Below are 13,075 nucleotides of genomic sequence, written 5' to 3'. Positions count from 1 at the left end.
GCCCTCTGAAAAACCTGTCTTGTTTTTTCTGAAGAAGTCTCAAGTTTCATCTGCACGGGGAATGCCTACCTCCAGGACTGAAAAGCTCTCCCTGTTTCCTAACACAGGCGCAAATCCTCATACAAAAGATTTGAGAGAAGTGTTCAGTTTCCAATTTTTCAAAATGGCTTGATACTCACTACTTACGTGTGTGACGAACATGGATTTGTATTTCAATTGACTGCTCCATTGATTCCCGGGAAAAGAGGTCTGCCTGGAAACAAACATGCACGTCAAAATTTGACTGAAGAGCTTGACATTGTGAAGAAGTGTCTGTGTCGCCACACAGGTGCAGGTGGGGCACAGGACCACACTCTGTCCTAAGATGCTCCAGACCAATAACTACTCGCTGGTGCTGCTAGTCCAGCTGGTACTGCTGGCCTATGACCTCTTTGTGAACTCCTTCAGTGAACTGCTGAGGTCAGCACCAGTCATCCAACTAGTGCTCTTCATGTAAGTCACAGTATCAAACAGAGTAGACTACAGTGTGCCGTCCTCCCTGGAAATCCTACAATCCCAGTTTGCCTCCTAGATTTGAGATTGAGCTCATGGTTGAAGGCCTTGTGCTTTCTCTCTCTCTGATTTCCAGCATCCAGGACATTGCCATCCTGTTCAACGTGATCATCATCCTGCTGATGATGTTCAACACCTACGTGTTCCAGGTGGGCTTGGTGTCCATGTTGCTGGAGCGCTTCAGGGCCCTGCTGATGCTCTCCGCTCTCTACCTGACCCTCAGCATCTGCTTCCACTGCTGGATCGTGGTAGGAACTGACAGACAGACAGACAGACAGACAGGACCATGAAAAGACAACAGACACACACATGCATCTTGAAAAGACAATATAGACACATGATGCATGTTTTCTTGCTGTTTTAAGTATTCAAATTCCTAATAAGCTATATGGTGCAATTTAAGGGGGAGGAGGGGGGTTAGATCGCACATAGGAATAGTTGTAGGTTGATCATGTCTGATAGTTGTTAAACGCTCTGTTCATAGAACCTAAGGTGGCTGGAATCCAATCGATTCATATGGACCAATGGCCTGCAAGTTCTCTTCATCTTCCAGAGGCTAGGTAATCTGGGAGACTAGGTGCTCTCTTGCTCAGTTCATGTTTGTGTATACAGTTTCATGATCTGGGGACTTATATCTCCTATTGTGTTTTTCACACGCAGCTGCAGTGCTGTATTACTACTTCTACAAACGCACAACAGAGTACCTGGGAGACCCGAGGCTCTATGAGGACTCAGTCTGGCTGCGTGATGCCTTTGCCCGAGCACGTCAGTGAAGGTGGAGAAATGAACTGACCATCACTGTGTGCGTGGGTCTGCTAGAAGGGGCCAGGTGGACATATCAGCTGCCCTGTCATTAGTCGAGCAAGGACTACACCAGGAGAATAAAGAAAAGACTACAAGGGGTAAACCCAGATGGACACCTAACTAATCAAGACACATCACCCCATTTTTACTGTCTACGGTAGACCACCATGTATCAACACCTCTGGACACTGAAGCAACTGCTACTGGACAGCAAAGAGTCTTTTACACTAATAACTAAGCCAAGTCGGGTTTGATACACTATATTAATCAGAATTCAGTTAGCTTACAATGTGTGGCCTTTTGCAATGAAAGGTCTCTGTGACCGAAATTGACTTTTTTAATAAACCCATGCAGAGGTGAACCTGTGTGCAGGAATCTGCTTTGTTCATTGGAATGCCTTTTGCAATGAAAGCATAGAAAGTGAGGAGCTGAGTGTAACATGTTTCTGAATGCAGGTAACATGTTTTGGGCCATATCCTTTTTGAGTTGAGGACCACACTACTTGTTAATTAAGCCATCTCAAAGGCAGGTATTACTTCCCATGGAATAACTTTTTCATTTCCATTATATGTATTTTTATTCGTTTTATCATTTATATCAGAGCTCTTATGTTTTGATATTCCATCTTTTCAACTGGGCATAGCAATGTGTTTAGAAGTTGACTTGAATACTGTTGTTTTGTTTGGTTAATTCATTTCAGAAGATAAACGTCCATGTTCAGTTTGCCTTGTATGTTGTAGCAATGTGCTGTTTACATAGTACATGTCCGTCATGGTTTTCATAAGGACGATTCAAATTTTGTATTAAATCGAAGGTTTTGTGATTTTATTGAAAGTCATACTGTTTATTCATCATGTTTATTTTTTTCAAAAAATAGCCCAACACAGGCAGTTGGCTGGTCATCGTATTATCCTTCAGGCAAGGTGGCAGTGTAGAAGTGACAGACTGCACACTCATTAATCTGGGATTGAGGTTTTAGGCGCCACTAGCAGATAGTGAAAATAGCTTGCGTTGTGTGCCAAAATAAGACCCAGCTACTTTTCCTAGAATATAGAAGAATATAGATGTTCTGGACAGTTAATCATTTTCACTATTAGAGCACTTTCCAGTGTTGCCAACTCTTCTGTTAAGGGAGGTATCTATTAGCTAGCCAAAAGTAGCTAGCAAAGGCAAACGAAGAAAGAAACCCAGCTCTTGCTCAGAGCGGTCATGGTGTCCGCTGCTCTGCTGGCTGGGACTGCGGACCTGCTGTCTGTCAGACTGGCCGCGTTAGTGCTGTGTGAGGGGTGAGGAGGAGGAGACCGCAGCCTTCGTGAGCTCGGTTTTAACGTGAACCGCGGAAGGGGATATATGTTAGATGCTTTTGCAGAGCTCTGTTAACAAAATTATTCCCCAAGTGACCAGAAAAACTCGCTTGTCGCTGCAAGACTAATTAAGTCGCCAAGGGGGCAAGTTGGGCAACCCTTTCTGAGGAAATCTCAGCCTACGAGCGTGAAAACGCCTGTCACATGACCATTCACTTACACTGGGCACGCGCGTGCCGATATAAACAGGAAGTAGGTTGTCTACGCGCGGTTGAAAATAAAACAGGAACACATCCATGAGGAGCAAGGACAATTACAGCAATGGCGAAACGTAAACGCAGGGATTGGACCAACAACGAGGTGGAACTGTTACTGAAAATAGCACGTGAATATAAAGTGGCCAAGGCGGCGGAAAACATAGATTGGGAGTCGGTGAAAAGCAAATACGGTGACATATTAGAGCGGTACCTGGAGCATTATCCATCGCCGGAGGAAGCCATGGCAATGGGAAAGGAGTACCCACACAAGAAAGATGAAATCACTAAAGGTGTGTAGCCTAACTATAATGTTTTGGCTTGATGTTTTACGAAAAAAGCATCTGCGACTCTGGCCAATAGTTTTAACGGGATTGTGTTTTATGTGTAAGAAAGTTGCAGACGCCTTGTGTTGGTGGGGGGAGGGGTGCCAGATCGTAGCCAAGCCAGGCTTCGCCAGACCTGCGAAGGGTCTGGAGCTGCTGAGTTCGGATTTTCGTTTTCCAAGTTGAAAACGTCGATTTTTTCACGATGAGTCTGGTTCACCAGGCTATCATAGGCTGTCTGAAGTCCTTCAAAATGCGATTCTGTATTACACTGACTAACCCGTATTTGCATTGCTACGTATTCGAACGATCCGCTGTGTTCACACCGGGCGCGGCGAGAAAATTCGCGCCGCCCAGTTCGCTCAATCTCGCCGCGGGATCAATGGGTCGCCGCGCGAATGTCGGCGCCGAGTTCTGCGATTCGTGCCGCCCAGTTCGCGCAAATTGTATTGACTTTCTATGTAAACTCGCCGCGCCGCAGGAAAAATTCGCGCCCGGTGCTGTGTTCACACCGGGCGCTGCGAGAAAATTTGCGCCGCCCAGTTTGCCCAATCTCGCCGCGGGATCAATGGGTCGCCGTGGGAATCCGCCGCAGAAAGTTCAAAAAATTGAACTTTTGCGAATGTTGGCGCGCGGCGAATCCTGGCCGCTGACTTCACGCGAATTGTATTGACTTTCTATGTAAACTCGCCGCGCCGCAGGAAAAATTTGCGCCCGGTGTGAACACAGCATTAAGGCCGTTTCAGACGAGGAGCGATATCCGCGCATTGTAATTCATTTTCAATGAGAGAGGCGAGCGGACAATTTGGGAGCCGCAGACAATCTGGGGCGGAGCGGCAAGCGGGCACGACCCCGTGAAATTGTCGCGTGCGTGCTCGTTTCATGCACACGTCCGCCCGCGACAAGAGCTGAATTGTAGTCAGCTTTCCCCGCTGCACGCAGGACGCGTGCGTCCCCCGCTGATCAGAGCGAGAACGCAGGCGGAATATCGCTCCCCGTCTGAAACGGCCTATAGTCACCTCTACACCGGCGATTTGGGCACAACGCAAAAAACGCAGCTCCTGATTTCTAGCCCCAGTACGCAGCTCGGATTTTGTAATGGTAGTGCATGCAATTAAATCAATTATTTGGATGGATAGATCGGCCCGAAATGGGCATAATTTCCAGGTTATAGGCAAACTTTAGATTGGAGTGGAACCGGCTTAGTGGGCCTAGGCCTACATAAAAATACATTTATGCCATTTACACCGAACAACAAAAGATAGTTACTTTGGAAATATGATGACTTTGAAAATGATGTCCAAAATCTTTGGTCGGAAAATAATGTTGCAGGCTATATGTCAGTCGACCAAACTTTGCTTTGGTTTTAGACAGCCCTAACTATTTCGCTCATGTCAAAATGATCAAAATATAAATGTTCCTTTGGGCGAATTTTGGAACTTCCAGTGGCACCTGAAATCCCTAGTGTTTTGTGTCTTTGGCCAGACTGACCTACCCGGTAATGTAACGGCTTCTGTTCACAACACACCCTTCCCGACAGATTCCAGGGAACTATACTAGGTCTTGACACGGGAAATTGGCTGTGCAGATTTCCTGTGAAATCCTGTTCATACATGCCCCCTAACAGGTTAATTCCCTAGAATTTAATGGGAACCCTTTTATATCTGAATGGGGTTATAATTTCAGCTGAGCACAGGATTGTGGGTCAGAATAGCCAGAAAAGTTTGCTGGTTTGCATACTGCAAAATACAACCGATGTAGTATGACATCCTGGTATTTTTGCCATACTGCATGTGGCATACTATGTATTCGGACATACTACATCAATTTTTGGCATACTACTGTATATAGTATGGAAGTACACATCTCGGAACGTAGCCCGGGTGTCAGGCTAGTGTTGTCAACAGTCGCAGACCAAATGTCTCTGGATGCAAAGGATAGACCTATAATCAATCAGAGCAACTAAATGTGGGTTAGTCGTCGTATCATCATATCAAATGGGTACAGTTGTTGCATCAAACGCTCCCCATATTAGATAAAGGTTTGTGATTGGCCTGGCAAATATCTGCTGGATGGAACTCAGTCAAATCGGAGCATGGCCAGACTGATCTGCGGAGAGACACAGAATGTGAGCTTACGTGATCAGCAGGGGATAAAATTAACACCCGCCAAGCGCCAATGGCGGGTAGAAATTGAGTTTGGCGTGTAAAAACACTTAGCTGCCAGTAGCCGATAGCTAATTTTGAATCGCAAGTTTTTTTTTAATGTACTTCGACCATAGTTAAATAGTGTATTCTACCAGACTGTTTTGACCCTCGCTGCTCACTGTACGAAGGCCTATGTGACGTGGGCCGGATATGTTTCGCGTTGTTTCAGCTTGCGCTGGCAGCCGGGTCAGGCTAATGTGTGAAAGATGTGGTGATACATTCCCGGCGGAATCCCGGGAGAACCCACCAGAAAAAAGAAAAAACGGAGACGAACATGTTGAACAAGAAGAAGAACGGACAGTTAAACGTAATACTAATGTCACTGCACAGCACCTGAACTTGGATTTCTGCCATTTTACTTGGGGGAATTCATTTCGGATGCAATATTACAACCTCCTAAAACTGGAACGCAGCAATAGAGTGGTGAGGTGGTGTCGTTATTCCTGGGATCCCAAAAATTAATGTGATTCCCCAACAATGCTAAACATCAGCTGGGCTATAATGTGTTTAACAGCAACTCACAGAATTGAGTTAAACGTTTAAAAGTTCTGAATTTTAAAGCCCTTAGCTGGTTCTGAGGTCGATGTTGAGATATGCTAACCATTATAAACTGGACTACAGCAATCAAATGGCCACCGTGTTTTTCATAACCTGAGCTAACACTAGAGGATGTGAGATTACTCAAACTGAATAAATACCACAAATATATAACACACAACTGCAGATTCACATGCATTTTAATAGCTAGCCCGGTAAAAATGACATTTGACTCATTTAGTCCAGTTTCAAAAATATTTAATACAAAGTAGCGCATAGTACGTTGTTATCAACTGGCATTGCTAACAATGGCTTAAACTATAAAGATGGGGCGAAAGTGGGTTTTTCATCTTTTGTTTCTGGAATGCTTTTAACTGGGGTATGACCAGTGGCTATTGCTCCTATAAGCCAGGGTAAGTCTGGCTTACCCATACAAATCCAAACAAAACTTGATTTTTGCACCTGCTTTCAGTGAAAGAAGGCACGGAAATCGAATTTCAGACTGTTTTTGACTTAAATGCGTCTTATATTCTGCCATATCGCTTCATTTTCATCCGTGTTTAGCATTTTGGTAGTGCTCCGTCGCCCCCTACAGTCCTCGTGAAAATACAGTCCACGTTACGGTCTGTTGACACCGGTCTTAATAGCTCGTCATTTACTTAAAATTGTAGGCCAGGTAAAATTATTCTGGCTTACGGAAATCAAGACCAAATAAAAAATCAACCAATAAAATGATCCCACACATACAAAACCGCAAACAATGTCATCATCATTGGAAATGCAACCTACTCTGTAATTCGTCGAAATGCTTAAAAGTGGGTGTAGGGTAAGCCAGTTACTCAGTGCTTACACTGGAATTCCCATTGACATTTTAACATTGGGACGGTTTATCCAATCAAAACTTGTCATGACTGTCCCGTCATTCACATAACCTGTCAATCACATTACCCACTTTAGCTATCTAGCTACTGGCAGCATCAATGAACATGGAAAACGGAGATCTTGAGTATAAATACAAATTTGTTGAAAGTTGATTCCAAAATGAAGTGGATTAAACGAGTTTGGGTTACGATATAAGGTTGGTCTTTTGTGATTAATTACCAGTTGTTATGGCTGTGCGTTTTGCTTTGCCTAGATTTAATCAGCACTCAAGAGCTTGAACTTTGCTTCCTGGAGCGGTGGGCTAATAGGCCTAGTAGCCTAGTAGGCTGGTAGCCTAAACACTGATTAGAGAAGTAGGGTTGTAGGCTATTGAGTGCTGTGCTATGTATTTTATCGTCCTGTCATTCCTCTTCGTGGTGCTTGGCCATTGTTGTCATATAATGGCTCTGTAGTTTATTTAGTGTGTCCCTAAAAGCTTGGCTCTTATTCGCTTGCTCTCAAATTATTGGCCTTTGCTGATGTTAAAAAAACATCAGTAGTCTAGTTTTCTGTATGTTTTTACATAAAAATGCCAATGCTCAGCACCCTTCTGGTGCTGTGAAACCTCCCATCAGGGCATGCATTGAGAGCGCACCCCCCAAAAAACCGCGCATGCTTCGTTGGTCCTGGCTTACCTGGTTCTAGGACCCACCAGACGCCACTGGGTATGACATCATCTGGGGCGAAAAATCCCAGGCTGCATTCTGAATCACGTACTTCCATACTATATAGTATGCCAAAAATTGATGATGTAAGTCCCAATACATAGTATGCCACATGCAGTATGGCAAAAATACCAGGATGTCCTACTACATACGGTCGTATTTTGCAATATGCAAGCCAGCACACTTTTCTGGCTATTCTGACCCTCAATCCTGTGCTCAGTGGAAATTATGTCACATATGCAGTGCAAGTCACGCCGGAGGAGTTTTGATGAATCCCAGCTGTGGACGAATGTCGCTTCATGGACAGCGATGCCTGTGGTCAAATTTCAAGGCACAATGTTATGACAAGGTAGTCTATCCCAATTGGATACATCCTGTGTGCAAACTATGTACTTTCTAGGGGCAGCTGTAGTACGTACTGGTAGTAAAAAGTAGAAGTATGCAATTTGGAACGCAGCCCCAGTGTCAAGGCAACTCTACAACCCCAACACTATTGGCAGTACAAGTCCACACTGTTAGAAAATAATAGTTCCCAGGTAGGAAGGGGAGGTGTGGGATGTCTAGACGAATGTTGTTTGAGTCAGATTTGAGCCAGAGAACTGAACTATACTTACTCTCCATATTTGACCCATAACACCACACATGTAACTATTGTTTTGTTTTGTGTTCCCAGGTCAATTGACTACCAAACTCAAGGCCATACGGCTCAAATACAGGAAAGCAGTCAATTTGAGTAGAAAATGTGGTCATGGGGAAGTAGTCTTTCTCCATTCTGAGCTCTGTGAGTCCATTTGGGGAGGACCTCCTGCTACTTGTGGGATATCCAGGGGTATTGAGATGGGCGACACGGCGATGGAGGTGCTGGAGGCCGTGGAATCGACCGCTAGCTCGCCTGACGCCGGGACGTCGTCCGTACCGGGTGGGGACGCAGTTGCAGAGGACGCCGTGTCTGCAGAGGTGGTGGGGGATCGACCCCAGAGACTCAACACTAGTTGCAGAAAATCCTACAGGGGAACAACAGCAATGGTGAAAAGTACGACCAGAGATTTATTTGCTTGGACCGACGACGAGGTGGAATTGTTACTGAAAGTAACTCTTGAGTATAAGGCGATCAAGGCAGCTGAAAACATAGATTGGGAGTCGGTGCACGGCAAATACAGTGACATATTAGAGCTGTACCTGGAGCATTATCCATCATCAGAGGAAGCCATGGCAATGGGAAAGGATTACCCACACAGGAAAGATGACATCTTAAAAGGTATGTAGGCTAGCTATAATGCGGGCCATGCCCATGTTCCCTCAACTCAACTCAAACTTTATTTATAAAGCATGTTTAAAACGACTAAGATCGACCAAAGTGCTGTACAGGTAGGTGAAAAATAAATTAAAACAATGACTCTTCAAGACATAACCATACACTCAAACACAACAATATCTTCAAAGAGAACAATACACACGCTTGCCTGGGAGTCATGCTCAACTAGAATTGAAGGCCAGGGAGAAAAAGTGGGTCTTCAATAAAGATTTAAAAACATTGAGGGTCTGGGTGGATCTGATATGGAAGGGCAAGCTGTTCCAGAGCCTAGGGGCAGCCACCGCAAAGGCTCGGTCACCTCTGGTCTTTAGCCTAGTCTTGGGCATGTCAGCCGAGAACTTAAGGCTCTGGCTGGGATGCAAGAGTTCAGCCAGGTACAGAGGAGCCAGACCATTTAGAGCTTTAAAAACAAATAGCAGAAGCTTAAAATCAATATGAAAGCGGACAGGGAGCCAGTGGAGTGAGGCCAATACTAGGGTGATGTGGTCATGCTTTTTTTTGCCAGTGAGAAGGTCAGCATCAGAGCCAGCCTTTCCCTGCCAGAGATTGAAATATGTCCTTTTTGAACTGTAACTTCTGTCAGGAAAGGAAAATGATTCGAACAGATTGTAGGAAATGTAGGGCTTGGGTATCCATGAATTAGGATAACCATCTACCCTAGCTCAGCGCATGATCTCTTGAGGTTAGAGAATTCTTCTCTTCCAAATAAGCATGCCCAATACAGAATGCATCAGTATGTATGTGCGTGTGTATGTTATTCATAAGAAATTTACATGAAAAGTAAATCTGTTCTTCCTTGCCCCACGACAATCATTTCATCAAAGTTTTCTAAGGTTATATGAATTAATTTTGAAGTTATGTATATTTTTAAGACAGGCCACACCCACCAGCATGTCCAATTTTGGTTAATTACGGTGGAAAATTAGTCAGTTGTGCTCAAAGTTGTGTGGTGTTACGTGAAACTGAGAAGAAGTTATGCACCTTTTTGTGATAGACCACACCAACTGCGATGCCCCCTTTTTTGTCAATCAGAGTGGTAAGTTAATTAGTTGTTCCTTGCCCCATGACAAACCTTTTGCCAAAGTTTTGTGGCGTTGCGTATGGCTGGATATCGTCATTGATTTCCCAAAATGATTTGATTCCAGGTCCCGATTCAATTTGATTTAAATTTCCCATTAGATTAGATTCAATATCGATTCAGTAAGGGATATTTCAGTTATGACACCGATATGAAAGTCTTTTCAGAGAACCAATGCTGTAAGTTATACAAGGAAGAACTGTCTAACCTGGTGCATTATTAAAAATATGAATGTTTACATTCAAAGCAGTAAATGGTAAATGGACTGCAGTTATATAGCACTTTTATCCAAAGTAGTTGGATACTTGGCTTTAGCAGCTATTGTAGTAGCTTTACAATGGCCTCTCATTCACCCACTCACACACACATTCACACATCAATGGCGGAAGCTGCCATGCAAAGTGCTGCAATTTGGGGTTCAGTGTCTTGCCCAAGGACACTTTGACATGTGGACAGGAGGAGCCAGGATTCGAACCGCTGACCCTGCGGTCATTGGATTACCCACTCTACCTCCTGAGCCACAGCCGGCCATTACATTAATGTACTTTTTATTTAAGATGACCACCACACTACAGCAGTCAACACAATATAGTGCAACTTAACAGACTCTACAGTCGGTGAGAGTGACCAGTCTGGAGAACTGAGTGTCTTTCCGCATACCTTTAATTTGAAACTCAAGAAAAACTCACTAGCTGTCTTTTCAATGCTAGCTAATGTCAGATAATGATCAGACTGATGATTCAGATGATCAGAATGATTATATTATATATAATGTATTATTAGCTAGCTAAATTATATGAACTAGCTACTGGCAATAAGCTAGAGAGTTAGCTAACACTAGCGTTAGCTAGACAGCTAGCTACTCTAACACGCCAGACTAATGGGGTTAAAAGCTTCAGCTTGATCGATCGCCTCGTTGAGAGGGGTCAGGGAAGAATTTTTACAGCTCACTTTTCTGGCCCCCCGGGTGATAGTTTTTTTTGCTTCCCTCTCGAATATGTAGGGGTGGGACATATGCCCACCTCCCTTGTTCTCTGTAAAGCGCATTGTGTTGCCTCTGTGTATGAAATGTGCTACACAAATAAAGCTTTGATTGATTGATTGACAGTATTTCCCTAGGATCTTCTTTTTTGCGGGACAGGCATTTCATGGATGTATGGTGTCAACAGTGTCGTCATAGATGGACTCAGGAGTTTCTTAGTAGGCTTTCGGTGCATTTCTCTACACAGCTGAAATGAAACGAGTGCACATAACCTGGGTAAATAAATATTAACAATAAAACATAAAAACATATTACTATAAACATATTACTATAAAAAGTTACATTTCCTGAGAAAATGTGTGGAATGCTTAAAGGAGAATTCCACCCTAGAACAACAAAGACACCCACAAAACAGACACCCACAAAACAATAAAGAACCAGGTCAGATCCAGCCTGGCTTATGTGCGTTGGCTGGCTTGTTTCTGTGCAGACTGGTAGGATGGTAATGTCTGATAAATAAAGATGGGTCTTGTCACCTGGACACATCAGTTCCAATGTTTCCAATGCTAATCCAGCACAATGAGAGCGGGATAGCCAGCTAGCTCATGGGCTCACAACAACTAGCAGAAGCTTCCATAACATTAATGGTAGTGGTCAGTGGCTAAAGCAGTTACACTGATGATTCCTGTAATGTTAGCTATTTTGCTGCAATGGGTTTAACTTTTGTTTCTGGATAAAAGTCATGACTTGCTGTTTTGCACTTCCCTTTAGGTGGCGAATAAGTAGACCCAAGACACAGTGGGTTATTTGGACATCTACTAGGATCTTGATATTATATTGATATGAAAATACAAAAGTATTTGCCCTTAGAAGTAAATTGTAATTAAAATGGTTCTTAGCTAAGTAACCTAAGTGTAGGCAGACTTTAAAGGCCAATTGTAATAATATCATGAATGAACAATTGTAAACATAGTACTCAACAGAATAGGTAATACTCAAGTCTTGATTGAAACTTTTCCTAAATGCTTTATTAAACATACAGACGTACACATTAAAAGTAGCCATAAGTTGTTATTTTGCATGTGCTCTCAGGACATGTTGTGGTTGTGACCATCTTTGTAAAGAAGAGAGGCATGTAATGCACATGTAAATGTGCATTGAAGTTTAAAAAAACGACACAAGAAACAGGTATATACATATAGACAGTGTTATTTTGAAGACTACATCTGGAAATCTTCATTGTCCTAGGAATCAAGACATCACAAATAGGGTAAAAAGTGAGAAGACATTTTGCCAACTGAGTAGTTCTGCTATATACTGCTGTGTTTATATGGTGGCTAGTACCAATACTTGTGTGTATGTGTATGTGAGAAGTTTCTGTTAATAAAAGGTGGAGTTGATGGCATATTAATCACCTAATGTTGGGTGTTCTGTCCTTCCACATGGACCTGTCATCCGTTGTCATCTACATAAGAAAGTAATATTGGTAAATGTAACCAATGAGAGCAGTGTGAGAAATTGAGGTGATCCAAGAATTGTTTTGAGGCAATAGTTTCACTTACTGTCTTGTGGGCACTCAGATATAGCTGTGATTTCGTGCTTGACTTCCACAGTAGTGGAGGTGGGACTTGGTTGGAGGGACAGGCTGAGAGATAGAATAGCACATGGAGAGACACAAGGGAGGGGAGAGGGAGACAACAGCATATAGCATGCATTTATTCCCACTGAACCCCTCCTCACTGTTTGATTGTAGACACTATCAGATGTTTGGTTCAAATTAGTAAAACACAGTCCCCACTCATAGTGTATAAAGTGTAATCCCATTTGGTCTCCCAGCCCCAGCCCTCTACTTACCCAAACCCACCGTGCAAGACCCATACTACCCCTGACCCTAACCCACCCCTACAGGGGACTACGCTTCTAACTGCCAGTTAGGCTTAACATCAAATCACCCTATAGTGAGGGCCTGTCTCATCACAGTTGTTATAAATACACATCTGTCAGTGCTGCAGAGGTTCATTTGATCAGACAAAGCAACACTAAACATGTAGTGTAATGGACTGCAGAACTACATTATCTGACGGTCTAATTGAAGTGTAATTGAAACTGTTTTATGGTCTGAGTAGACAA

General features: G+C 43.5%; 2 protein-coding genes across 2 annotated transcripts; both read left to right on the top strand.

Annotated features, from left to right (window-relative positions):
• Window positions 1-149: 149 nt before the first annotated feature.
• On the top strand, window positions 150-2,119 carry tmem138 (transmembrane protein 138). The gene is made up of 4 exons (XM_084452647.1): window positions 150-492; window positions 629-800; window positions 1,037-1,112; window positions 1,213-2,119. Exons 1-4 carry the CDS (start codon window positions 365-367, stop codon window positions 1,323-1,325), a joined length of 489 nt encoding a protein of 162 aa, XP_084308773.1. The 5' UTR covers window positions 150-364; the 3' UTR covers window positions 1,326-2,119.
• Window positions 2,120-2,981: 862 nt separating this feature from the next.
• On the top strand, window positions 2,982-12,834 carry LOC311320678 (uncharacterized protein; the record flags this gene model as incomplete). Its single annotated transcript, XM_084452483.1, has 3 exons — window positions 2,982-3,207; window positions 8,244-8,828; window positions 12,782-12,834. 3 exons carry the CDS (start codon window positions 2,982-2,984, stop codon window positions 12,832-12,834), a joined length of 864 nt encoding a protein of 287 aa, XP_084308609.1.
• Window positions 12,835-13,075: the final 241 nt, after the last annotated feature.

Source organism: Borostomias antarcticus (assembly GCF_949987555.1).
Source record: "Borostomias antarcticus genome assembly, chromosome: 18".
Lineage (NCBI taxonomy): Eukaryota > Metazoa > Chordata > Actinopteri > Stomiiformes > Stomiidae > Borostomias > Borostomias antarcticus.
Note: the sequence above shows the minus strand (reverse complement) of the source record. Positions and strands in the feature narration are given on the sequence as shown.

Coding starts and splice junctions, on each gene's coding strand:
- tmem138 (XM_084452647.1), top strand. CDS start 365: ATGCTCCAGACCAATAACTACTCGCTGGTGCTGCTAGTCCAGCTGGTA. Junction 493..628: donor ATCCAACTAGTGCTCTTCAT/GTAAGTCACAGT, acceptor TCTGATTTCCAG/CATCCAGGACATTGCCATCC. Junction 1,113..1,212: donor CTTCATCTTCCAGAGGCTAG/GTAATCTGGGAG, acceptor TTTCACACGCAG/CTGCAGTGCTGTATTACTAC.